Consider the following 24,790-nt stretch of genomic DNA (forward strand, 5'->3'; position numbering starts at 1 on the left):
GTGTAACATAGGGATTCTGGGTCATCTAACCCAAAGTGTCCCATAGATTTTACAGATTATCTAGTTTTTCTGCTTCTACTCTAAAGAGATTGTTCCATCTAGTCCGATTGATGTTTAACTTGAATAAGATGTGGGGACTGTAATCTATTGTCATGCTTTCTGCATTCTGAAAATTTCTTAGCCCTGTGACCTGCAGCATTCTCCTTCGGAAAAAGGCCACTAGCTCACAAGTTTCTCACTGCTGCCATTTGTGAATAATGCTATGAAATCCTGTGGCATTCAAATGTCAAACTATTACTCTACCATAAAACACTCCACTCTACTCTAGCACCACCACAAGGATGAATTGTTAAGACTCGGCAAGATGAATCCTGGGATTTATAGGGTATTCATTATGCTTTGGTCAACACAGGTGGGCAGTGGGGCATAGTGGTTAATGCTTTTGACTTCAAACTCTAAAACTGTGAGTTCAAATCCTGCTATTGTGTGACTATGTCACTTTACTTTCCAGACCTTTGTGCCTCAATCTACTTCAAGTGAGTCTTACTGTTTTTCACTATTGTAACAAGAAATGAGTTGTCAGCTGGCCTACCCCAACCATTACAAGGTATGCCAAATTGTGTGTTCCATTATGCCACTCTGGGCTGAGCTGTTACCCTCCAATTTCTTTTCTTCAGGCCCCATTCACAGTAACCTAAATCTTTGAAGTTTTGCCCATCTCACAATCAATTGACACAACAGAATATACTACCTAACTCTGATTTGGCACATACTCAATAAAGTAATCATTTAGTGTATTAGAATAGTGCCAAGTAGAAAAGCAGCAGGATAGCCTATCGTGTATTGTGTCAAGGGGTACTTCTCTACCAATTCTTTTTTTTTCAGGTATAGAAAGAGGTCTTTCCAAAAGGAACTAATAAATACACAATGAAAAAATAAATGTTCAGTAGACCCTTACAAGCATCACTTACATCAAGGAACTTACAGAGTGTTTTATTACCATGGGAATATCTATGCAATATTTGAAATAATTCTATAATTTTATTATTTATAAAAAACAAAAAGTCAATATAGAGTGACTATTTTTTTCTTTGTTTAGCTGACCGTTGATAAATTACTGGAGGTTTGGTTTTATGAACTAATTAGTGCCTTATAAAATTATTATTACAACCCTTGTCCAATATGTTAACTCCATTTAAAGATAATGAAAATCCATCTAATGAAAAGTGTTTACCATAGTGTGACTGTTTTAAATTAATGAAATAAAACATTAAAGCTATGTGACATTCCATGGGTGAGTTTAACTGAGCTATTAAAACCTTTACATAGAGTCTTAATGGTCTTAAGAAAATAATGTCCCATTTAAAAAATAATGGGAAGTATTAAAATTTAAGGTATGGGTAATAGTATCAAATGATTTGTGAAAATAGAGATATAAAATTAATGGATCACCCTCTAACCATTCATGACAATCAATAAGGTCCAATACCAGACGAATAATATTTGAAAGGGGATGTCCTTTCATGAAGCCACATTGAGATTCACTAATAATGTCATCTAGGGCCGATTTAAGACGTCTAAGTAAAACTGAGGTAATCATTTTATAATCATTAAGTAAGGTAATGGGGCGCCAATTATCAACCAATTGATCCTCTTAATGAGGTTTTGGTATGAGTGTAATTATAAATTGTTTCATACTAGGTGGGAATTCTTCATTGCCAAAATATTCTATTGAGTTGATATGACTTGTGATATCGGGCAATTCGGAAGCATAAAATTTCTTCCCCTTAATTCATCCTTTAGTTAATACTGTATACTGGAACGTTTGTGGTTAATTTTTCGACTCAACCTACGGAGAAAATACATGACGTTTACTTTCATAGTACTTTCCATAAAACTCTAAATTTTAAAACGTAAACGTATCGGGAAATTGTTCCGGTTGCAGAACACAAATGTATCGCCCATTAGTATTTATATCACCGACGCGCACCCTTACGCCAATAGACAACAATGCCTGCCTCCAAGTATGCATTAATATGGAAAACCTCCGCTGACTGACTAACTATACGATAATAATTTAAAATGTTTCGATGTAATGTTATTAAAATAATTTCTAAAAACAAATTACATACTTCTTTTAAGGAAGCAGCACCGACCATTAGGTTCGGAACCGGCAGGAAAAAGACAACTCAAGGAGGGTATGCGCGCGCAATCTACGTTTGAATGATGTGACTTGTAGTTTGTCGAATACATTTTCCAATCGCGTATACAGTTCAGCTGTAGAAAAAGAACTACAATTCCCAGCAATTACCTATTTCGCTTATAGCCATACTGCCTGAGACAGGCGCCGGGGTTCAGTGTAAACCGAGGAGAAGATGGTGGAATCGGCTGGCGCAACGTGCAGCTCTCTTAGCCTTCGAATTGTTGAAACTGCGCTAACTTCGCCGCCAGGAATTCGGTATCGATTACCCGGTGACCATCACAGATAATCCAAATCCTTCTCAGACGAAAGGGCAGCCTTCCTACTTGTAGCGAGAAGCCACTGCCGTTTCCTCACGGATTTTTTTTTTTAATATTTATTCGTTTATATACCATTCTGTCTTATTTATTTATTTATTAATTCCTTTGAGAAAGTCCCAAAGCCTCGAGAGTGCCTACTATCAAGTTCCATTCCGGGTGGCAACATGCCCCGATCCAAGAAGGGCAAACGTGCTGGGAGTAATCGAGGTGAGCTTTTTCTGTCGTAGAGTTTGCGGAGTTAGGGACAGTCCATGAGCCTTTGAGAATGAAAGATGACGCGGCACTGAAGGAGCCCGTGGGTTTATAGAAGAGCGCGCGCCACGTGCAGCAGGTATTTCTCGGTCGACTACGTACGCGCTTCTGGCGCTTATACGTACCCGTGCAAACTGTACCACATGTAGGTAAGTAACATGGTGTATGTCTAGGAGAAGTATGCGGCGATCAGCTGAATAGATTCCAAAATAAATACAAACTGTTCACGACGGGTTTGTAGCGAGACTCGTACGCCAGATGGACTATTCAACAAAAAATCGGGTAGCAGAAAAGAATGCATGCGAATGTGTTTATTTCTGTTGTTTATGTACAGATGTATACTTCTATAAAGGCCTGTCTAGACCTCCCTGAGAGAGCGATGTGAATTCTGTATATTTCAGATGGCATTTGGAGTGCCATCCTGATTTATAGCGGGAATTCTAACCCTGTTGAATTCAATTCTAGGGTCTTACAAAGGGATAACCCATTCAGACTGGATAGAATGTAAGGCAGGCCCCAGTACTCGATTGCGATCTTAAAGGTACCAATCTAGTGTCAAATTAAAAAAGGTCATGAGTTCAAACACAGTAGTACACCTTAGAACAAGAATGCAGACCTTGGGAGGAGTTTAAAAAGGGCATGGCAACAAGTCTGTTTACACATACAGCATGTTTAATTATTTTAAAGATTGCATTACATCGAATAAGTGAAATATTATAAATGGGTTAATCAATTAGACTTAGAAACGTCGTGTTTTTTTTTTTATTTAAGCTTGATTTATATTTTACAAAGGAAGGAGCAATTCTGACAAACCTAAAAGTTGATGTAACCATGTCCTAGACTAGCAAACTCTTGCTCTTTCATTAGGTTGTAGTTATATAGTCAAAGTGCATACTTGTTGCATGACTTAAGTTAATAGAGCTCTTCAATAGTGGGAATTAACCTCTTGCCTAGGAATTTCTACTTCAGCCTTCTTGGGCAATAAACCACACTGTGGATGAGTGTATGCTGTATGTATGTAGTAAATGCAGGGATGATGGATTATGCTCAGCTGATTTAAAAACTGGCAATATTCACATCAAAACAAAGCTGTACAAACAAGAGGGAAGACAGTTTGGATAGTTAAGGTTATTTTATTCAAACATTTCCTCATAACCATAGTGTTATGAATAGAATGAATGGTATGTGTTAAAGGGAAAACAAGTTTAATATAGAAAACAACAATCATTGAAACTTCTCAAACTGATTATATTGTCTTTATTAGCAGTTGGATGTTTTGCTTATATGGGCATTATCTGTTCGTGGGTTTTAACAGTTTTAATTTGTTACAGTTTTGAACTTGAACCCAACTTATTTGCAACAGTGGAGTCAAAAAGCAAAACATATTTGCAGTGCCAAGTGTTTTAACTTATGAAGTAGTATAGTCTCCGATCATGTATTAAGTCAAAGAAAGGCCTGGTCATGCTGTTGCAGCGAAGGGGCTTAGCTGTCAGTTTTATGTTGCTGGGTCAGGGTTGTCCTTTTGTGGCTTCTGGCATTTGAGATTTTTTAGGACTGCTGACAGGAAGGGATAAACTGGGCTACAGCTGAGAGCGAGCAGCCAGAGCTGCTAGTGAGAGTGAGAAACCTGATCCCACGCTGTGTGATTTCTTTTTTAATGTACACGTGTAATGTGTAGTCAGCACATGTGCTTTATGCTCTGTGATTAAGCTGCACCCTGGCATGGTTGTTGGTAAAGGAGAGTGCCCCCTTCACCCAACTCAAATTTAATTTAAAACTAATTTACTAAAGACTGATTTATCTTTACATTAAAAACAGTTAAGGAGGGTGTAAACTGACTACACAACTCTCTGTGTTTGTTTGACAACAGAGCCAGTAACTGTGGACCTCCCATCTCTTGGAAACCTAGAGTTTGTCATCCAGAAACCTATGATTTAAACTTCACATGCCATAGTTTTCAATTGTGGATTGTTTTCCTGTTTAAATATTTGTTAGGACTTGTGTGTGGTTTTTAGAAGGTTGTGCTTTTCTTACATGTAATGCGTTTAAGTATTTGCTTATCCTGGGACATTACATGTGAGTAATGCATTTATTACACTGTTCATTTTCTGAAAGTGATTTACTTGAAACGTTCCTTTAATTGCATACAATTTTATCTAGAAGGTTTGGGTTGCAAAAGCTTAATCTGGACAGTAGCAAGGCTTTACAGCATAGCGTAGTTCATTGGGGTGTATAAGCAAGTGAGTATACAAAACTGGATTGTAAGGCCATAGTTGCATTTCAGTGTACATACAGTTTGCAGATTTGTGTCTTAAAACTAGTCATGGTAGAGATTTTCACTAGTAATAAACTTTAGATATATTCCAAAGTAAATATCACTAACACTATTTAAAAAAAAAAAAAACTTTTTAAGAAGTGAAAGGATGCTAAAGTATTCCTTGTGTGCCTTCTACCATTTGTAAATTATAAATTGTTTTGCTTACACATACTATATGTAAAGGTGTGCCACATACATGGAGTACTGTCTACAACTTTTATGACAAAACTTTGTGTTTAACTGACAGGCACATGCACTGGGGGCTGATGTGTTGTGGAACTTCAGAGAACCTTTGGACAAAAATATCCTATATGGATCCTTCTCATCACAACTAGAACTGTACACATACAGTCTAGCTCAGCTAGATCATTTATAATAATAATAATAGTAACTCTGTAAATTTATATAGCGCTTTTCTCACAACTCAAAGTGCTTTACACAGTAAGTGGGGAGCCATTTCAATCACCATTAATGTGCAGCATTTATTTTGTAGGTACCCAATTTGGTGGATTCCATTTTGGAAGAGCTGTCACTACTCTTTGTGTTTCTAAAGGACTGCAGGACCTTTGATGGCTGTCCAGTCACAGAAATATGTGCATTTATTTTCAGGAATGCTAGTGTGAATTTGTGATAATATTTTTCTCCATCAAGGTTGATTAAAGTACTTCTAGCTTTCAGGATGAAGGATCATTACTTAATGCCAACAACTTCTAGAACACAGCAGAATAAGAGAAAACTGTTGATATTCTATCCATGAGGATAGGGTCATCTAATTAACTACTGTTTATGTCCTCAGTTTTGTCCCTGCAGACACATTACACAAGCACATTTATTTACCTGGCCTTTTTCCCAAGGCCATGTATAAACCACATATTACATACAGTCTATATTTCTACAAATGCACTGATGACAAGTTCCAAAACCCTGTTAGTGTTATATTGTTATGAGTTGACACCGTAACTCTGTTATTTACAGACTGGCCAGGTGTTCACAACCCATTTATAACCCCAGTCAGCACTGTCATTCCGCTCCACCATGCGCTATATAACATGTACTGTAAGAACACAAGGAGTCTGACAAGTGAAAAGGAAGCCACTGAGTCCATCATGTGTGTTTGGTTAGCTAATAGCTAGGCTCTGCTATTTCATCCACATATCAGAAAGTTGTCAAGGTTTACAGCTTAGCTACACCACAAAGTAGTTTGTTTCAGATTTCCCCAACTTTTTTGTGAAAATGTTCTTCCTTTTATTTTTTTGGGTGTTGATGCCTTTTTCGAATTTTGAGCACCTGGATTTGGTCCCTATGCACCCTGCTCTGTTCAAAACGAAACCGATTTAATTCTGTGGTCCTCTCAAAATAGAATATTGTTACATGGCTCTTCTTCTCAGCACATCCTGTGCAACTGTTGTATTTTCTTTATAGCTTGTCAGTCAGAACTGCACGGAATGAGAGTCTCATCATAACATTCCCCGATTGAAACTAAACAATTTTAATTTAACAGTTTCATTTTTGTCACTAAAACATTTTAACTTTTATTTTGATTTTTACTTTCATTGGGAAAAAAAGGTTGCACAGTAATTGGCTATGGAAACTGCCTCATACGAAGCCTGGTTTAAATACTGGACTGTTTACTGTCTGTGTGGAGTTTGTGTATAATCCATGTTAAAGAGTGCAATTTTTCTCTGGATGTGCTTGTTTTCCCTCTGCATTACAAAAACAAGTTTTAGTTTAAATGGTTAGTTGAATATGGCCCACTGCAAGTCAGTGTAGCTCTGTGTGTGTGTGTGAGAGAGAGAAAAAAACCCAGACTACGGACAAGGGCATGGTCCGTAATGATACCAAGTTAGTTGACATCAGCCTGTGACTGTAAAGTTTAAGATATTTGTATAGTACTGACTCCCAAAACTGAGAGGAGATGGGTTAAAAAGCTCTTCTGAATTTTTTTTTTTTTTGCAAAAGGTTCAGCTGGAGAGGTGAATGGGTTTGCTTTGGTCGTGAACTGTAATGTTCAAACAAAGGTTTACAGATGAGATGTTCCAGTCCATTGACATTTTCTGAAATGGGCATTTCAGATTAAACAAGCCTGCATGCATTTCTCTGTTTCATGTTACTAACTCATCTTGTTTCACTTTATTATGTTGTTTTATAAAGGCGGGCTGACTTGGTTTCTTTTCTTATATTATCTTGGCTCTGAAACTGGCAACCATAGTGCTCCATTAGCCCTTATCTTCTACCTTTTTTTAACTAACCCACATTCTTTTGATGTTGACAGTTGTTTTATATCATCATCCTACTTTTTTCTTTGTTCTGTTTTGCCTTCTTTCAACAGTTGCATTATTTTCCCACTTGACTCTGTTAACTTTTGTCCCACATATCTCATTTTCCTTTTCATCATCTCCTCCACCGTACTGTTTATTTCTACTCTTTTGATCACTTCCTTCAGTTGTCACCACCTTTGTTCATCTTAATTTACATTATCCTTGTGTAAACACCACATCTCAACACTTTTCAGTCACTTATTAGTTGCTTTCTCATATGTCCATATATCGCTAGTATAACCTAACATTGGGAAGATGCATGTTCTCAGTAATTTCTTTTCAAGTTCAATGTTCAGATTCCTTCTTGGAATCCCTCTCCTTTGCTTTAGCTTTTTTTTTTTTTGTGTCCAAGCATTCCCCTTGCTCTGTAATTCAGTTTCCAGAGGTTTATATACCTTCAACTACAATAAATATTGACCTTCCACTTTCAAATTAATCTGTTATATTCCTTTCTTGCCTATGATTGTTATAGTCTTCCTTGTATTCATTTCCATCCTATACCTCTTAACATGCTTTGTAAATAATTCCTTCTACCATGATGCCAGTATTACAGTAACATCTGCATATAACTTTATCCCCTTCCATTTTTTTTCTAGTGCCTAACCTGTAGCTAGGCTTCAAAATGTGTTTATTTTAACAAAATATAGTTTATTGGAATATACAATTAACAATTACCTACTCTATACTCGTCAATGCAGTTTCAAAAAAGGTTTTGCTTTCAATGCCTACAGTAATTGCTGTTTTTATACAGAAGTTGAACATTGTGCCTCAATGTATCACATGACTACTTTCTGCACATTCCAGCACTGCTTTTCAGCAAGTCATTTCAAAAACGGGACCTGGGAAATCCACTTATTATATATCCCATGAAATTATTTGGATTATCACATTCACACAGTTCCCAAGTTAATAGCAGTTCTGGATAAGGGGTAGAGGTCTTAAAAGGTGCACAAAAGGTCATTGAAAGCTTTTAGCTAAAACAAAATAGGGTGATGAGTGTTTTTTTTCTTCTGGGTGTTTATTTTTTATATTCAGTTACAAAAGGATATTTGAGGAATAAATAATACCACGTAAGGGAAACTGAGAGAGAGATATTACAGGGGGAAAAAGCTCCCTTAATTCAGATTCAGGCCAACACCAGAATTACATCCCAGTTTAGAAAAAGATGAGCAGCAACACAAGGTGCAGTTCACCTAACCATATGGGCATGCTGTGTGTATCTCCATACCTGTTCAGCCCTTTTCTGTCCTTGCATTTTTCTTATCCAGTTAAGGGTCCATGGACAACCAATTCTTATACCTGAGTTTAGAGTCTATTTGTGAAAGTGCCTTTAGTCAGAAACATTTTAAAACATTGTGAAATTTCCTTTCATCACTTGTTCATGTTCACAGAAGAAGAATGTGAATAAAGATAAATATCTGCTTTATTTGAAAAAGGTTTGCATCCCTCTTTACATTAACTGGTTATTCGAGTTCAATGCATTAAAAATGTCATCTAGGCATAAATGTTGTGCAGCCTCGAATTTGGCCTCAGTTAAAAAGGTTTGTAACATCTTCATACTTTTTCCGAACCATTACAGTACTTACCCTATAAAGCAGAAACCTGCTTCAGTGTGATAAAGCAAAGGTTTTTGTTTGGATATCATATAAGTAAAATGTAAATCCCTTCAACAATTGTGTTTTGGATAGAAATAATTATCCCCACAGGTTATTGAAAGCCCGACAGCAGGGACTCGGGACTTGTCATCACAGTGATTTGTGGTTTTTTATGGAGCAAGTCAAACAAGTTCATCTGCTGCATTCTTGTTTCCAAACCACATAACCAACTCTGTGTCCAAACAAGCCACGTCAGTGCATGCTTACTGGCATATGTCTAAATCTACCAATTATGCAAGAGGAAAAGGTTTTGTAAAATGTAATATCTTTGGTTCTCAGTTTTTAACCTTTGCTCTTTACGAACAGATATTTCCCTGTGTTCTGTTAGAAATCCAATCCCCTTTAAAGGATGAACACCCTGTAAAGGTTGCTTTAGTGGCTGTTTTCATAATAAATAATAATAATAATAAATATGCACAAATAAATGAAGAGAGGAAATGGCAGTTCTGTTTACTATCCCAGTTTTCTGTCATGACACTCACTACTGTTGATTTACAACAACAAAATGTCATATGTACAAATAAAATAAACTGCAGTACTAAATAAGGTGATTGAATCAGAAAATGCTCATTCTCTGGCACTGATTGGTAAACAAGGATGTATGTGATAAGTTTTAAAATCATGTAAGTAACTAACAATCTTGGTGATTTAAACACAGCTTTAACTAGATACAACTGCTCAGCATTTCATTCACACTTGCCAACCACACCCAGCTATATGGATCCACTTCAGTGTTTGCAGAACAGGACCTAATGTTTGCTAATGATTGCATTGTGTGAAACAGTTAAAATGGCTGTTGAGTCTTCTTGCTGTTATGTTTATGAGTGCAGCCACACTACTGGTCAAAAGTTTTAAAACACCTAATTTTTTTCAGTTGTTCTGGAAATGCACACAGTTTAATGCTTTAATGTTTCATGAAATCAAGGCAAAGAACAAATTAACAATGGCAGAAAAAAAAAAAGTTGAGGAATCTTTAGGTGTACAAAATTTTATTCAAATGTTCGATTCATCAAAGTAGCTACCTTTTGCTGGTGTAACAGCTAAACACATGTGGCATTCTTTTTGTAAGGGAAATCAAATATTGGTCAGAAAGATCTTCCCAACACTGTTGCAGAAGCACTTGCAGGTTTCTTTTCTTTCACCTTCCTGTCCAGTTCATCCCAAATTCACTCAATGGGGTTTAAGTCTGAAGACTGTGCCGGGCATTCCGTGTTTTGAAATGTACCTTCTTGTTCTTTCCTTTTAATGTAGTTCTGGCATAGCGTGGAGGTATGTTTTGGACTTTCTTATTCTGACCTTTAAGGAATGGCTTTCTTATTGCCACTTGTCCTGTCAAACCTGCAGCACAAAGTCTCCTCTTCACAGTAGTAACTGAGACTTGCTTTTGTCGACCACTGTTAAGCTGCGCTTGAAGTTGTTTTGCTGTGAGGCATCTATCACGCAAGCTGGTGACCCTCAGATACTTGTCTTCTGAGTGGGTTGTGGCTTTGGGTCTGCCAGATCTCTTCCTATCAGAATTTCTTCCAGTTTCCAAATGCCTTTGGATTGTGTAGGACACCGTACTCGCCGACACTTTGATTTTTTTTGCAATTTCTCTAAATGAAAGGCCTACACTTCTAAGGGTAATAATACTCTGTCTCATTTCATTTGTTAATTGCCGTTTTCTTGCCATTATCACTGCAATTTACAGCTTTCTGCGGTGCAATGTTAGCAAAGTAGTAACACAGTCTGTTCCAACTTTGCTTTAAGACAGAGGATTTTTAAGTAATAAACAGAAGTTGTGACACCTGTGCAAATTGTTTGCTTCAACTCCCAAGGCTTAATTTACTTTAAGTGCTGCAGAACATCTGTAGGTTCTAACAGTTGTTCCCCGTGGAAGGCCCATTTGTAATATTCTGAAGTGTCCTTTTTTCAGTTTTTGCTAACCTAAATTTAAACCTGTTGCAGTATGCTGCTTACCTTCTCATGATTTTAGGTCATTCATTGTATTTCAACTGATTAAATTTGAAGAAAAACTGAGGTACTCTAAACCTTTTGAACTGTAGTGTTTGTCTCTGTAATGGACAATGACTCTGTAATGTCAAATCATAGGCATCAGCTGTGTAGCCCTGCACCTTTCTTCATCACTACCCCACGTGATAATTTACAAGCAAGTCACTTATTGGTGCTGTGCACTTGAATTAATACCTGAAGATCCCACGATGACTAGAATGAGGTTTGTGAATTTAAAAAATCTCGCGATATCTGAGATGAGGTGTCTGGGGAGACTAAATGAGCTGTCAGCTGCCCGCTGATATTATATGCATAGTGGCTGCACTTTCATGTTCTTGCATTAACCCAAGGAGCCCACACATTGAGACGAAGAAACGGGATAAAGAAAGCAAGTTTTCATTGTTTAAGAATTAGTAGTTGATGGCAAGTGTGAACATCCTACAAGTTTACAGTTTTTTGTTTGTTTGTTTTTGGTTTTTTTTTTTTTTTAATGCATTTACTCATTCCACCTTATTGCTGTCAAGTTCTATTCTTAACACATAATGTATGAAACCTCTCCTTGTTTTACTCCAGCCCCAACCATCCAGCACTTTTGCCTGCACAACTCCTTTCTTATCCCTTTATTTTTATTTCCAAAGTCTGTCTTTACCTGTACCTCACTGGTGGACGTTCGAGGGGTTCGGGTGACCCCAGGCCTTTTCTCTTGCTTATCTACTGTAGTGAGTGAGAATACTAGTACCTTCTCTTTTTTATGTTTTTTTTACTCCTGTTGCATTTGACAAATGTGTGCCTTATTTAAGTGTGTGTCTTATGCTGCCTTTCTATCACTCTTTGTTTGTTTTGTAAGCTGTCCTGCTTATTTGTACCAGCATATCTCTGTGTGGTGTTCCCATGTGAATGTGCTTCTACTTCTCTTCCTGTAAAACTGAGGAGACACCTGCGATCTGCACGGCATGTAGAGCGTCTGATTTTCTTTTCTTCCTGCTCTTCTGTTGCAGCAGGATCTCTGAGACAGGAACTGTTACAGCTCCACCTGTCTGCCAGGGTCCCCTCACATTCCTGTAAAGGTAGGAGTGATATCCATCTCCCCCTAGGGTTTATATTATTTGTTTTCGCTTCACCCACGTTCACTCTCTCTCCCCCCATCTCCAACCTGTGACGGCCTTTGCCTTAACCGTGGCTTAACTAGTTCTGCTTATGTGCTTGTTAACCAACTGATCATTCATCTGGCTTTTCATCAGAGACCTTTCCCTTAAGAGTGATTAAACTGAAAGCGTGCTGAAATGGATCTGTCACACCCCAACTCAATTTCCCTTTCATTCTGCTCTGTATGGTAAAATACAACGTTTGGGCACTCGTCACCCTCTTGCTTCCCTCTCTAAACCTATAAATAGTTTAAATTCAATTTGATAGATGGTGCTCATCCAGACTCTTTGTAGGGTTACAGATGGTTGCTTGGGCACCCCAAAAGGCTGCATTTGTAAGTGGCAGGTGGTCACTGTTGTATAGTGAGCCTTGCAATGACCGAGGAGTCAGTTTTGTTGTTAGTCACTTCTACTTACCCCAAGACAACACCTGTCAGTCATGTCGCCGACCTTAACACAGAGTAATTTAGGGTTCATTTGAGGTTGCTAACAGCTGGCATGTGGCCATTTGTGTTAAATCCATTCCAAGAGCTTTCATGTTGACACCTGTCATGCATCTCACACTTCTATCAGTCAGCAACTAGCTCCAGATGGCTTATACTCTCTCTCCTCTTGCAGGAAGTCGCAATGGGCCAAAGGGTGAACCTGTGCCCAGCGATGATGATGCTGCCAGTGAGGTGCTGAGTCACTACAGCAGTGCCAGTGAGACTGCCTCTGTGCAGGATGAAGGAACAGGTGAGTCCCATTCATTTTAAACAGAAATCTGAAGGTACTGGTAACATTTTGGTCTGTGCCTGTCCCAAATGTAAGCAGCGGACATCTCTTCTTATGAGCAAAATTGTGAAGATAAACAACTTGCCTTTATATAGTATTAAGTAATTACGTCTTTTAGGAATTCTGTAAAAAGTGCCACCTTCCTTAAATCAATCAAACACTGCACTACTACATACAGTGACTAACTATTCACCTCTTGAATATTGTCACATTATGTTGGTATATAATAATATATTTAATTTGACTCGTTTTACATTGATCAACACAAAAAAATATGGAAAAATGGCAAAGAGATGCACATTCATCTCTGCTCTAGTTTGCCAGAAGGCACATTGGAGACTCTGAAGTAAGCTGGAAGAAGGTTCTATGGTCTGATGAGACCAAAATTGGGCCAATCACACTTAACCCATACACCATGAAGCATTGTTGGTGGAAGCATCGTGTTGTGTGAATGGTTCTCTACACTTGGTCCTAGAAGGCTTTCAAGAATAGAGGGGGAATGAATGCAGCAAAATACAGGCAAATCTTGGATGAAACTTAAAGCAGTCTGCAAAAAACCCGCGCCTTGGGAGATTATTTTCCCTCAAAACAACATCCCAAAGCTACATAGTAATTGCTTAAATACAACAATATTAATGTCCTGGAGTGGCCAAGTCAGAGTCCAGATTTCAGTCCACGTCAGAATTTGTGGCCAGACTTGGAAAGGGTGGTTCACTCACAATCCCCATGCAGCCTGACAGAGTTGGAGCAGTCTAGCGAAGAAGAATGGCTAAAATGGCAGTGTTCAAATGAGCAATGCTTATAGAGACTTGAGCACACAGACTTGGGCCTGTCACGACTGCCAAAGTTGCATCCACTAAATGCTTACTTAAAGGGTTTGTAACACTTGTGCAGTCAATTATTTTATGTTTTATTTCTAATTAACTTAGTTCCCTTAGCAGAGAATTGGTTTTCCTTTGACATTAAAGAGTCATTTTCTGTTCATCAGTGTCACACAAGACAAATGAATCCATTGTGATTTAATGTTGTATAAAAAATAAAATACAAATTCTTTTTATAGGCACTGTCCATTGTATGTCTTGCTAACTCTCTCTGTATTATTCTCTGGCCTGTCTGAGCCATCCAAAATAAAAATTAAGGAATCGTATTCATTTTGGATTCTTGTAGCATTGTGACCGTTCCCTAGCAGGGTGCCCATTCTCTTTTCTGTGTTGCAGGCAGTGAGCCTGTCGATGAGCAGACGGCCGCTGAGGAGACAGAAGACAAGCTGAAGCAGTGTATTGACAATCTGATGGATAAAAGGTAAGTTTATGTGGGCAGCTGTCCAGTGAACAGGTCTTGGGGAAAAATCAGTACATGAATGCATTTAATTAAAGTCGGAATGTCGTCTTGTTCATGAAATGCTCCTTAATTTCCCCCTTAAGCTTGAAGACTCGTCTGGCTGCTCTTGAGAGCCTGAAATTAGCATTCTCTTCCAAGATGCTGTGTGATTTCCTTCTTGAGCGGAGGCTTACCCTAACTGTCTGTCTGGAGAGGTGCCTACGTAAAGGTATGTGTTGAAGGGTTGAATGAGGGCCTTGACAGGAGGGGGCAGAACACTTGGCACATGCATGGTGAGAAATTGATCTCCTTTTCAGTATGAGCTTATGGATAAAGAGCAGAATGTGACAACATAAAAACTAGTGCAGTCTCAAGTGTTACTGTGAAAAATGTTAGACTCCTAGGTGCTGCCTTTTATTTATTTATTTTGTTAATTTAAATTTTTTTTTTTATTCATAAAAAACAAGAAACGCTCCTAAACTGTACCTTAGCTTTGTACACTGATCTCAAAGCTCACCACATGGAACCTCAGTAATTCTATGATGCGTGCTTCTTGGACTACAGCTAATAGTCTGCTTCCAACGAGTTTTCCACCACTAAGAATAATTAACAAGAACATCTCTTAAGTTCTTTTTCCAGTGAGATAATTACAAACTTTATTCCATTCAAACCTGTTAAAGCTTATTTGAGGTTAATCCTGGCATGTCAAACAGTAGTATTTAAAATATACAAAAAATAAATGGTTTAAATCAATGTCGCACAGAAAGCTTCATAGCAGGTAGTATGCCTTGACCAGTTGCAGAGTTCAGTGCGTGTTACAGGTGGCAAGAGCCTGAAGAGTAGATGGACCACTGCAGGTGGCAACTTTCAGAAGGGGAGAGAGCCTGAACAATCTTCAGGAGAATCGCACAGGAAGCGAATGGTTTCACACTTTTATGTTTTATACAGTGTTTTGGTGGCTGGTTGTATAAGATTTTACAGAAACGGCAATAGTTACATCATAGCTTATCAATGGTCATATTATTCATCAAACATTACTACATAGATAATGATATACTAGCTGAAAAGATCTTAATTCCTTATCTTGTATCTTCTACGAGCATACTTTATACACACCATTTTGTCCTAAGCTGAATGTTCGAATAAGCTATTAACACTGTATATGTGGGTTCTTGACAATGCTTTTTGAGATTTGTATGCTGTAGTTTTTACTATCCATCAGCCTGTTTGCATAGAGCCCATTAACTTTCAACCTGCTTTTGCCCTGGAAAACCCTTACTCATCCAATCCATCCATCCATCTTCTTCTGCTTATCCGAGGTCTGGTCGCGGGGGCAGCAGCTTGAGCAGAGAGGCCCATGCTTCCCTCTCCCCGGCCACTTCTTTTCGCTCTTCCGGGAGAATCCCAAGGCGTTCCCAGGCCAGCCGGGAGACATAGTCCCTTCAGCTTGCCATGTGTTTTCACCGGGGCCTCCAGCTTGTCATGTGTCTTCCCCTGGGAGGCGTCCAGGAGGCATTCTGATCAGATGCCCAAGCCACCTCATCTGACTCCTCTCGATGCATAGGAGCAGCGGCTCTACTCTGCCCCTCCCGGATGACTGAGCTTCTCACCCTGTCCTTAAGGGAAAGCCCAGACACCCTGTGGAGGAAACTCATTTCAGCCGCTTGTATTCGCAATCTCGTTCTTTCGGTCACTACCCATAGCTCATGACCATAGGTGAGGGCAGGAACGTAGATTGACTGCTAAATGGAGAGCTTTGCCTTACGGCTCAGCTCCTTTTTCACCACGACCTTACTCGTCCAAGCCATGTTGAATTTTTTTAGCTACTTGTAAGATTCACATTTCTACTCTATTCTATTCACTTAAAAGCTGCATTTTAGCTATTTAATCCTATTCCTATATTAACACATCGCACAAATTAAATATTAAGAGTCTGTTTCTAAACAAATCTAAAAGCATTATTCTAAACCCCAATACATCTTGACTACTTAAATGATGTTTTAATTTTTCACATAATTAATCTGTTCTGTCTTTCTGTTACAGGAAGTGGAGAAGAGCAGGCCTTGACGGCGCAGGTTGCCACACTGCTGTGCATCCAGCTTGGAAGTGGAGCCGAAGCCGAGGATGTATTGAAAGCTCTGCAGCCCTTTATGTTCAGTATCCTCATTGACACCAGTGCCAGCCCAACTGCTCGCCAAAGTGTGAGTCTTTTGTGTCACTGGTTTTGTTAAATCCAATTTTCTAGCACTTCAGATATATCCGGGCTATAATAACAAATGTAACCTGTTCTAGAGAATGGTGCAGAACAGTTAAATAAACTATTAAAACAAGGGAATTGCGGTCTGTTCTACCCCCAAGAACTAAAGATATATTTTATTGCACACCAAGACCAATAAAACTGCTAATTATTTCCCATTTAGGGGTATTAGTGTCATGGATTGGCATAGTATTTAGCTCTTTCTGGCCGGTTTGCCCATTCCCTTGTATTTGGATTGTCGTTCTTTTCCTCGGAATTCCAGTCCTCTTCACTAGCGTGTCAGATTTGATCAGGTGTGTGTGAAAGTGGAGGTTTTTTGTACTATTTGTGTTTTCAGGGTTGCTTCCTGCCTTTTGCCCACAATCCCAAATTGGATTAAGCAGACTTGGCACATGGATAGTTGGATAGATTTTTTTTAAGTAAATTTCATTAATTTTTGATTTAAGTATGAAAAGAAGAAATTAAGGTTTCTTAAGAAGATAATATATCTTTATACATTGATTTGAACAAAAATTCAGAAACTCATTTACCATCTGTCTGAATGCAGCATGAAATTATTTGATGAAACATAAAGAAACAGAGTTTGCCTAGAAAACAAGTGATCATGGTCTGATAGAAAAGAAATGGGAATTTGTTTTTTTCAAAGAAAGCCACTGGTATTTTAATTTAGCATTTCCTTTGATCTCTAATATCTTTGGTGTAAAATCTTAACAACCACCAAAAATATAATTTACAATGTAGTTTTTGTTCCTTTGATTAGACTTGGTGTTGTAAAATAAATAAATAGAAACATTTCCACCTTCTTTTGAGAAGATGGAAAGTGGCAGGAGACGGATTGCTAGCTGGCAGGTGGGTTAAGGAGCACATGTGTGTGAGACGTGGCTGGTAGTGGCACACTGTAGTTGTGCAGTGGCCTCCTGTTTTCTTTTGCTCACTTTGCTCTTGTCTCTTTTCCAGTGTGCCCTTGCTCTAGCCATGTGCTGCTATGTGGCTGCGACTGGTGACATGGAGGTGTGTCTTTTTTTTTTACATAATGCTAACCCCAGCCCTTTTTTTTTTTTCTCCTTAAATTATGAGATGAGAGTTTAAGGGTTTGCTTTTCTCTTTCAGGACCTCAGCAAGTGTCTCTCTCATCTAGAGGGTGTCTTTTCTAACTCGTATCCCTGCAGAGATGGCTCCCTTCCCACACTAAAGGCTAGTGACCAGGTGTTGCACTGTACGGCCCTTCAATCTTGGGCTCTGCTCATCACATTGTGTTCAGCATCCTACATTAACACCCTCCTTGAAGAGTAAGTCTATCATTCTAGTATGTCTAGTATGAAACCTGCAGTATGTGGTCTAAAAAATTAGATGGTGTCTGAAGTAAACACATTGAGCATTCAGTAGAACCTGCATGTGTCTGGCCACCCTGGTGTCATAATGTGACCTGCATTGGTCTGCATGTACTTAAGTTATTTTCCCCCTCCTTTTTTTTTTTTACTTCCTTTTTAAGGCATCTGCCAAAGCTACAGGCCTGTCTGTCCAGCAGTGATGTCCACTTCAGAATTGCTGTTGGAGGGACCATTGCGCTTCTTTTTGAGTTGGCCAGGGAGATCGACCAGGTACATAATCTTTCTTTAATCTTTCGTGATGTTTGAAGGGAATAGTTTTATGGGGGTCATTTTTGTCATATGTACAGAGTGCACCAAAATTATTACTTGGAACTGCTATTCAACATAGTTAACATTTAAATGTGTGCAAAGGGCTCTTGGGGTGGTCAGGAAGGGTTGTGGATTATATACAGGTAAGTGAGCTTCATTGTGATTGTGAGGGTTTTGGTAACTCTAGCATGTTGGTTTAGGGACTTCGATAAGGTAGCTTGGGCTATCTGGGAAGGTTAAGTAGCATTAGGAGTATGAGATTTAATGGAGAAATGTAGCAAGGGCATTGAACAGAGGTGCTTTTAAAAAATTATGCAAATAAACTTGGAATAATAGTCTTAATTGAAGTTTAAGAGAGCAGTTGTCAAATTATTATTCTCATATTTTGTTCATCTACGTTTGTTGAGATAGGATTTTGTTTACGAGGATGTGGACAATCTCTGTGATCATCTGAAAGATCTGGCAACAGACAGTAACAAGTACCGTGCCAAGACAGATCGGCGAAAACAGCGCTCAATCTTCAGAGAGGTGCTGCACTACATTGAGGTAAGGAAGGACTACCAGATGAAGGTGGCCTGTGCACCTTGGGTTTCTTCAAAAAACATGTTGGGATGTCCTCCTTCTTGCTGTTCCCAGTGTTTAGCCAATGTAAACTGTAAATATTTTGACCCTTCTTTCTCAGGGTGTGAACTTACTAAACACAGCCTACCTTTAAAAGAACACTTGTTTGTTCTTTTCCAGAGTGAAGATTTCACCGAGGAGAAGATCCAGTTTGGAATGGAGGCTGTCTACATTGACTGCTGGGTCCGACGGCGGATTTATGATGCATTTAAAGAAGTGTTGGGCTCTGGTGTCAGACATCACCTGCAGGTTTTCAAGACACTCCATTTTCTCTTACACTGCATGAAATTTTGCATTTTATTGACTCTTTATCAGATATGTCAATGCCATTTTTATTAATGATGCACCCATTTATCAGCAACAGATCAGGAACGGAGCATTTTTTGCTTAAAACATGCAATCAGCGAACTGCTGTATAACATACCGATCGCAAGTCGATTGTATAAATTTAGAGTGAGGAAGAAATTATAACACCTCCAGATCTTTGCTTCTGCCGCTAAAGGAACTTGAGCAATGTCCTCACTGCTACTTCTTTAAATATATCCAAAGGTTTATGGTGAATATAAAAAGGGAGAGTGTCATCTGTGTATCTATACTAATAAAAGGCAAAGCCCTCACTGACTGACTGACTCACTCACTTATCACTAATTCTCCAACTTCCCGTGTAGGTAGAAGGCTGAAATTTGGCAGGCTTATTCCTTACAGCTTACTTACAAAAGCTAAGCAGGTTTCATTTTGAAATTCTACAAGTAACGGTCGACAACGTCCGCCATGTTGAACTTTCTTATTTATGGCCCCATCTTCACGAAATTTGGTAGGCGGCTTCCCTGCACTAACTGAAACTGATGTACGTACTTATTGTGGCGGTATGACGCCACTGTCAACCACCATATTGAACTTTCCAACGGTCTTTGTTACTTATGGGCCCATCTTCAAGAAATTTGGTACGCGGGTTCCCAACGCTAACTGAATCCTACTTACGCATATATATCGTCCATAGCCTGCAGCTCGGTCACCGTGTGAGGCGGCGTTGGGTCCCCCATCTCAACGCCTCCCATGTTGTTGGCTGCCTACCTGTATAAGGCTGTCTGTCGCTCCGGTCTCTACATTCCCTTCCTTGCTTCACCACGGGATACATGTCTTCCTGCTGATAACTACAGCTTTTTTATTTAATCCACGGCTTCTCCGCTGTTCTATTGTACATTTATTACGATTATAGTTATTGTGTAGGTATTTTAGACTTACTTTACATTGTTCAGGTACCCATTTCCTTTATCGTTCCAACGTACCCCCATTAACATGTCTATCGAGGTGATCACCATCGATCAAAGAACTGTCACCGAGTGGTTTCCATGCCCGGAGATGGCACCTGTCTTTTCTATTCTCTTTGTTAAACATTGCACGGCCATATCAGGCTCACTCTTGATATCCATTGTGTCTTATGTATTGAATGACTGGGACAGGTTCAAGGTGTGGACTGATGACGGTACTGGAGATAATTATACTACACAGGAGCACTAGAAGAGTGAAATGCTTAAGCCCTTCACCTATGGTTCTGCATGTGAGTTGATGACTGCCGCTGAAATGTTCGGTTGTCGCTTTCAAGTGTACCGAAATGGCTAAATATTTTACACCTTTCGACAACCACCAATGCCTCTTAAACATCTTAGATTGACAGGTGACGATTTCAGTAGTGGACACTTTGATGTTTATAAATATTTAAACTCTCAAAACCTGGATGTGAAGTTATCAATGAAACCGGTTGTATGCTTACAACGCTTGACAGATGCCGAATGTCACTTCAACACAAGTCCTGCAAATACTGTTGTAATTGGAACAAACCATTAAACTCAAACCGATTATGACAGCAGCAATCCAAGCTGTGAGATTTGAGACAAGATTACTGTTCACATGGCCAACTGTACGTTGCATGCTCAAGAGTAAGCTCAGCGCACAGCTTGGTCATATTACAACCGGAGGGCCGAACTCACAATGTGGTATACAAAGAGACCCTTAACAAATCATTATTTTTATATTTTCCCTCAGTTTAAAAAGGTTTAATTTTCTTCTTAATAAAAAATTTAAGGCAGTACTTCGCCGCTGCGAAGTGAGGGTATTTTGCTAGTATGAAATAAGGAGGACACAACATCACATGCTAATGGTATGGTGGAGTCCATTAGAAAGAAATGATAAGAAATCAAAAGCTGTGAATAGATCTGAACACATGATTAAAATACACGTAAGACCTACAATGTACAGACCCCACATACTGAGCCGGCTGGAGATCTAAACACTGATGTGTGTTGGCCTGATCTTACAGAGCTGTGTGTGTGCGCGCATGGATGTGTGGTGGGGTGGTTGGTGTTAGGGAGTGAGGTCCAGTGATATTCGTGGATTTCACTTTTCATGGAGGGGAAGGCTGTATTCTGTTACTGTGTGGAAGAAATTAATTCTAATGTGTTTGCAAATTTCCCCTTTAAGGCTACGTAATTTTACAGACATGTAAACTGTATTGATGTAAATTAATTTCCTACCGCAGTGTCTTGCAATGTGTGTGTGCACTTTTGAAACTGCTTCCTGCCCAATGCTGCACAAAACAGACAAACCTTCTCAATTCCTTCAGTTAGGGATAGTTTCCTGAATCCAGTGCTAGTAGTGATTTCATTTGCTGATGCACACACTTCATACAGGCAGAATTTTAAAAAGAACCATATTAAGCAAATATTATTGTAGTAAACAAAAAATGTATCCCTAGCAACTTGCAGCACATTTTCTAAAAATACCGTATAAACTCGCTTATGAGTTGGGTCTAGAAACCTGAAAAATTGATCATAAAATCAGACCCTGACTTATATGCCCATTCTTTTTGCCTCCTCCAATCTCGCCATCAGTTTCTCAGAAGCATCTAATCTTGCTGCAGCAGTGCAGTTACCCATTTCTTTCGCCACTTCAACCACTTTTAATTTAAAACCTTTTTCATATTTTCTTCTGATCGAACGTTCCATCATAGATAAGGGTTGCTCTTAGGGTAAAGGTGTATGAGGGTGTGAGATACAAAAAGCAGAAAAAAGTGCAAGTGTCGCTTCAGAATAGTTTGGGTGTTACTTTGTGGTCATGTAGGCACAATACATAGAGAGAAAAAAAAAAGCAGTTTACTCTGTGGTTACTGTCTCAGGTGGGCACTAGCATATCATAATCTCTCACCAATAGCTTGAGTTTTCTGCATTTGACTTATATGACTGACATTATAAAACACCGGAAATTATGCGGTAAAATCAAACCTCTACATATCCACGGAAGAGCTTAAACGCGAGTGTATAAGGTAAGCCTTGCACATACTGTAACCGTCTAAATGTGTTTCAGTAATCGTTCAGTGAACTGAATTATACCACCCCAGGCCCACATGGGTTTATTTTCTAACAGATAACATGGCACACAGAAAAAATGTGTTCACAACCAGCAATCAGATTCTTTTCTCTCTATTATTAAAAAAAAAAAAAATCTTCGGAGGGAGACGAGATGTGATCTTCTTGGGAGACAATTTGACGTCCCACGAGACAACATTTAAAACAAGTTCATGGACATGTAACCTAGCAGTTGTGGGAATGCTTTTGGCAGACACACTTCATGTGCTCCCAGCTCTTAAAACAACGACAAGGAGAACACACCGCTCCTTAGTGTGCATTAAGCCCCTAACCCCACTACACAACGTGAGCGGCAGAAATGCAAAGTGGCAAAAGGACAGCTACTGTACGGGCTTTTAAACTATCGACGTGCAGTGTGCCAGCTGCAACAAGACAGCAGATGATCCAACGGCATCTCCTTAGCGTGTGTTCAGACTCCCCTCCCCCGTCACGATGTGAGCAATGTTATATAAAAAATTCAACAATTGGAACCAGTCAGGAGAAGCCAGTCTTAGCAATTGTCGTTTTTATTCTGTCACTACTTACACTCTTTTTTTGGGCTGATTTCCCCATCCTCTGACCATTTAGTCTTCTTCTTTTAATTTATTTTTAACCTACATCCTTTTCCTGTTGTTTCCTTTTTATGAATCTATCCTCTTTTATATATATATATATATATATATATATATATATATATATATATATATATATATATATATATATATATATATGAGCGAGAGGTGTTTTTTTTGTTTTTTTTAAGCCTCAGTAGGTCTTGCTGCTGGTCTGGCCACTTCTAACTGCCACTTGTTACTTTGTTGTAGCTCAATCACCTGCTGAGAGAGATCTTCGAGCTAGGACCACCTCTAGTGCATGATGCTGTCTCAATTAAGGCCAACAAAATCTCCCGGTTTGAGAAGGTGAGTGAATGAAGAGCAGCAGTGTAAAGGTAAGTGAGCATCACCATGAATGTGAGGAGTTCAAATGTGCCTCCAATTGCATTTGTTTCAGCATCTCTACAACTCTGCCGCCTTCAAAGCCAGAACAAAACTCCGAAGCAAAGTTCGAGACAAGAGAGCCGATGTACTTTAGGGTGACTTCCCTCTGCACCAGGACTGAGTGGGGTGAGAGCTGACAGTGGTCCTGCTGACAGACGTCCACTGGACTGTCAAATGGCAGTCGGGCGGGTTTTAGTTTTTATTTAATAAAATAAATTAACAGTTACAAAATGTAATAACTGTACAAAAATACTGCTAAAACCAACAGTGTTTTACTTTCTAATTTATTAAAGAGATGAACGCTAATCATGGTTTTAAAGAAAATAAGAGATAAAAATACAAACTTGAATGAGGATAAATGTCGCCTTTTGTATTTTTCTAAGTATATTTTGTACAATGCTGTTTTGTTTTTGTTTGTTTTTTTCTCCTTTTTTTGTTTTGCATTTTTTATATATTATATATATATGGGGAGACAAATTGGTGCCCCAGGGTTTACAATTTCTACACGCCTCCTAAAGTGGGGAGTGTTTATGAGATTTTATAAGCCACTGAAACATGCAGGTGAAATCTGGCATTAAAATTGTTTTAGAGAGCAAGATTGATAGACATATATATAATGTACATGTGAATGGAAAAGAAAATGTCATTAATAATGAATTCTGTAATTAGTGTTTGTTGCTAATAAAAAAAATGATTACGTTTTTGTGAAGTATTCATTCAGTAACGAGATGCAGGAGTTCAACTAGTTTGTTTCAAATAAACTCAATAACTTATGAGTGGGTTTTGCCATGGAATCGCCTAACAGTCTATCCCTGACCTTCTTGACACTCCACATTGCTGTTGGGAAATTGTTTTGTGGACTCTGAGAAGAATATGCAGCTTGAATATAACTTGAGCCCCTTGGCACTAACCCTTGAGTGTGACTTGGGCTCAGAATTCGATGTCAGTACTGTTAAGCCCAAGTCAGACTCTGGGTGACTTGCAATATTCTGCTGCATCTAGGGGATGAAATAACATGCTGCAAAAAATCATGAATTATTCTATGTGTTCTGTTATTTTATCATAACTCGTTAATATTCATGAGTGGGGGCAGACCTTAAACCAATAGGCAATCAAAAAGCAGTTTTAGTGAAAGTGAACTATTTGGTTGAACTGAGTAACAGTGAGGATGATGTGAAGGGATCATCAGACATTGACAGAGGCAATAAAAGGGACACCAACCTGCCAAGTTTCAGCGATGTTTGTGTTTGGTGCCCCCTTCATACTCCTGCTGACAATCCTACTCCTCCTCATTGCCCCGTTACAGGTAACCCCAGTCTCAAGATACCAGTTAGTCGTGATTATCGTTAACGATTTGTCTGACAGTCATGTGGTGAAAATAAGTCGTTGAAACAAACTGCTCTTCCTTGCAATGTCCGAAAAGTCGCCATAAACCATTTGCTCATCATGGTCACTGGCAGAGGGCGGCACGGTGACGCAGTGGGTAGCACTGCTGCCTTGCAGTTAGGAGACCCGGATTCGCTTCCCGGGTCCTCCCTGCGTAGGTTTCCTCCCACAGTCCATTGCCGATTCTAAAT

At 39.0% G+C, this 24,790-nt stretch overlaps 1 protein-coding gene across 1 annotated transcript; it reads left to right on the forward strand.

Annotated features, from left to right (window-relative positions):
• The first annotated feature begins 2,337 nt into the window (after nt 1–2,337).
• Nucleotides 2,338–23,914, forward strand: ifrd2 (interferon-related developmental regulator 2). Its single transcript, XM_039771243.1, has 13 exons — nt 2,338–2,727; nt 12,053–12,121; nt 12,818–12,934; nt 14,191–14,275; nt 14,398–14,522; nt 16,337–16,494; nt 17,508–17,561; nt 17,661–17,839; nt 18,043–18,151; nt 18,602–18,736; nt 18,932–19,060; nt 23,040–23,135; nt 23,227–23,914. The coding sequence occupies exons 1-13, from the start codon at nt 2,685–2,687 to the stop codon at nt 23,305–23,307; spliced, it is 1,380 nt and encodes a 459-aa protein (XP_039627177.1). The 5' UTR covers nt 2,338–2,684; the 3' UTR covers nt 23,308–23,914.
• Nucleotides 23,915–24,790: the final 876 nt, after the last annotated feature.

The sequence above is a fragment of the Polypterus senegalus genome, chromosome 12 (genome assembly GCF_016835505.1).
Source record: "Polypterus senegalus isolate Bchr_013 chromosome 12, ASM1683550v1, whole genome shotgun sequence".
NCBI lineage: Eukaryota > Metazoa > Chordata > Cladistia > Polypteriformes > Polypteridae > Polypterus > Polypterus senegalus.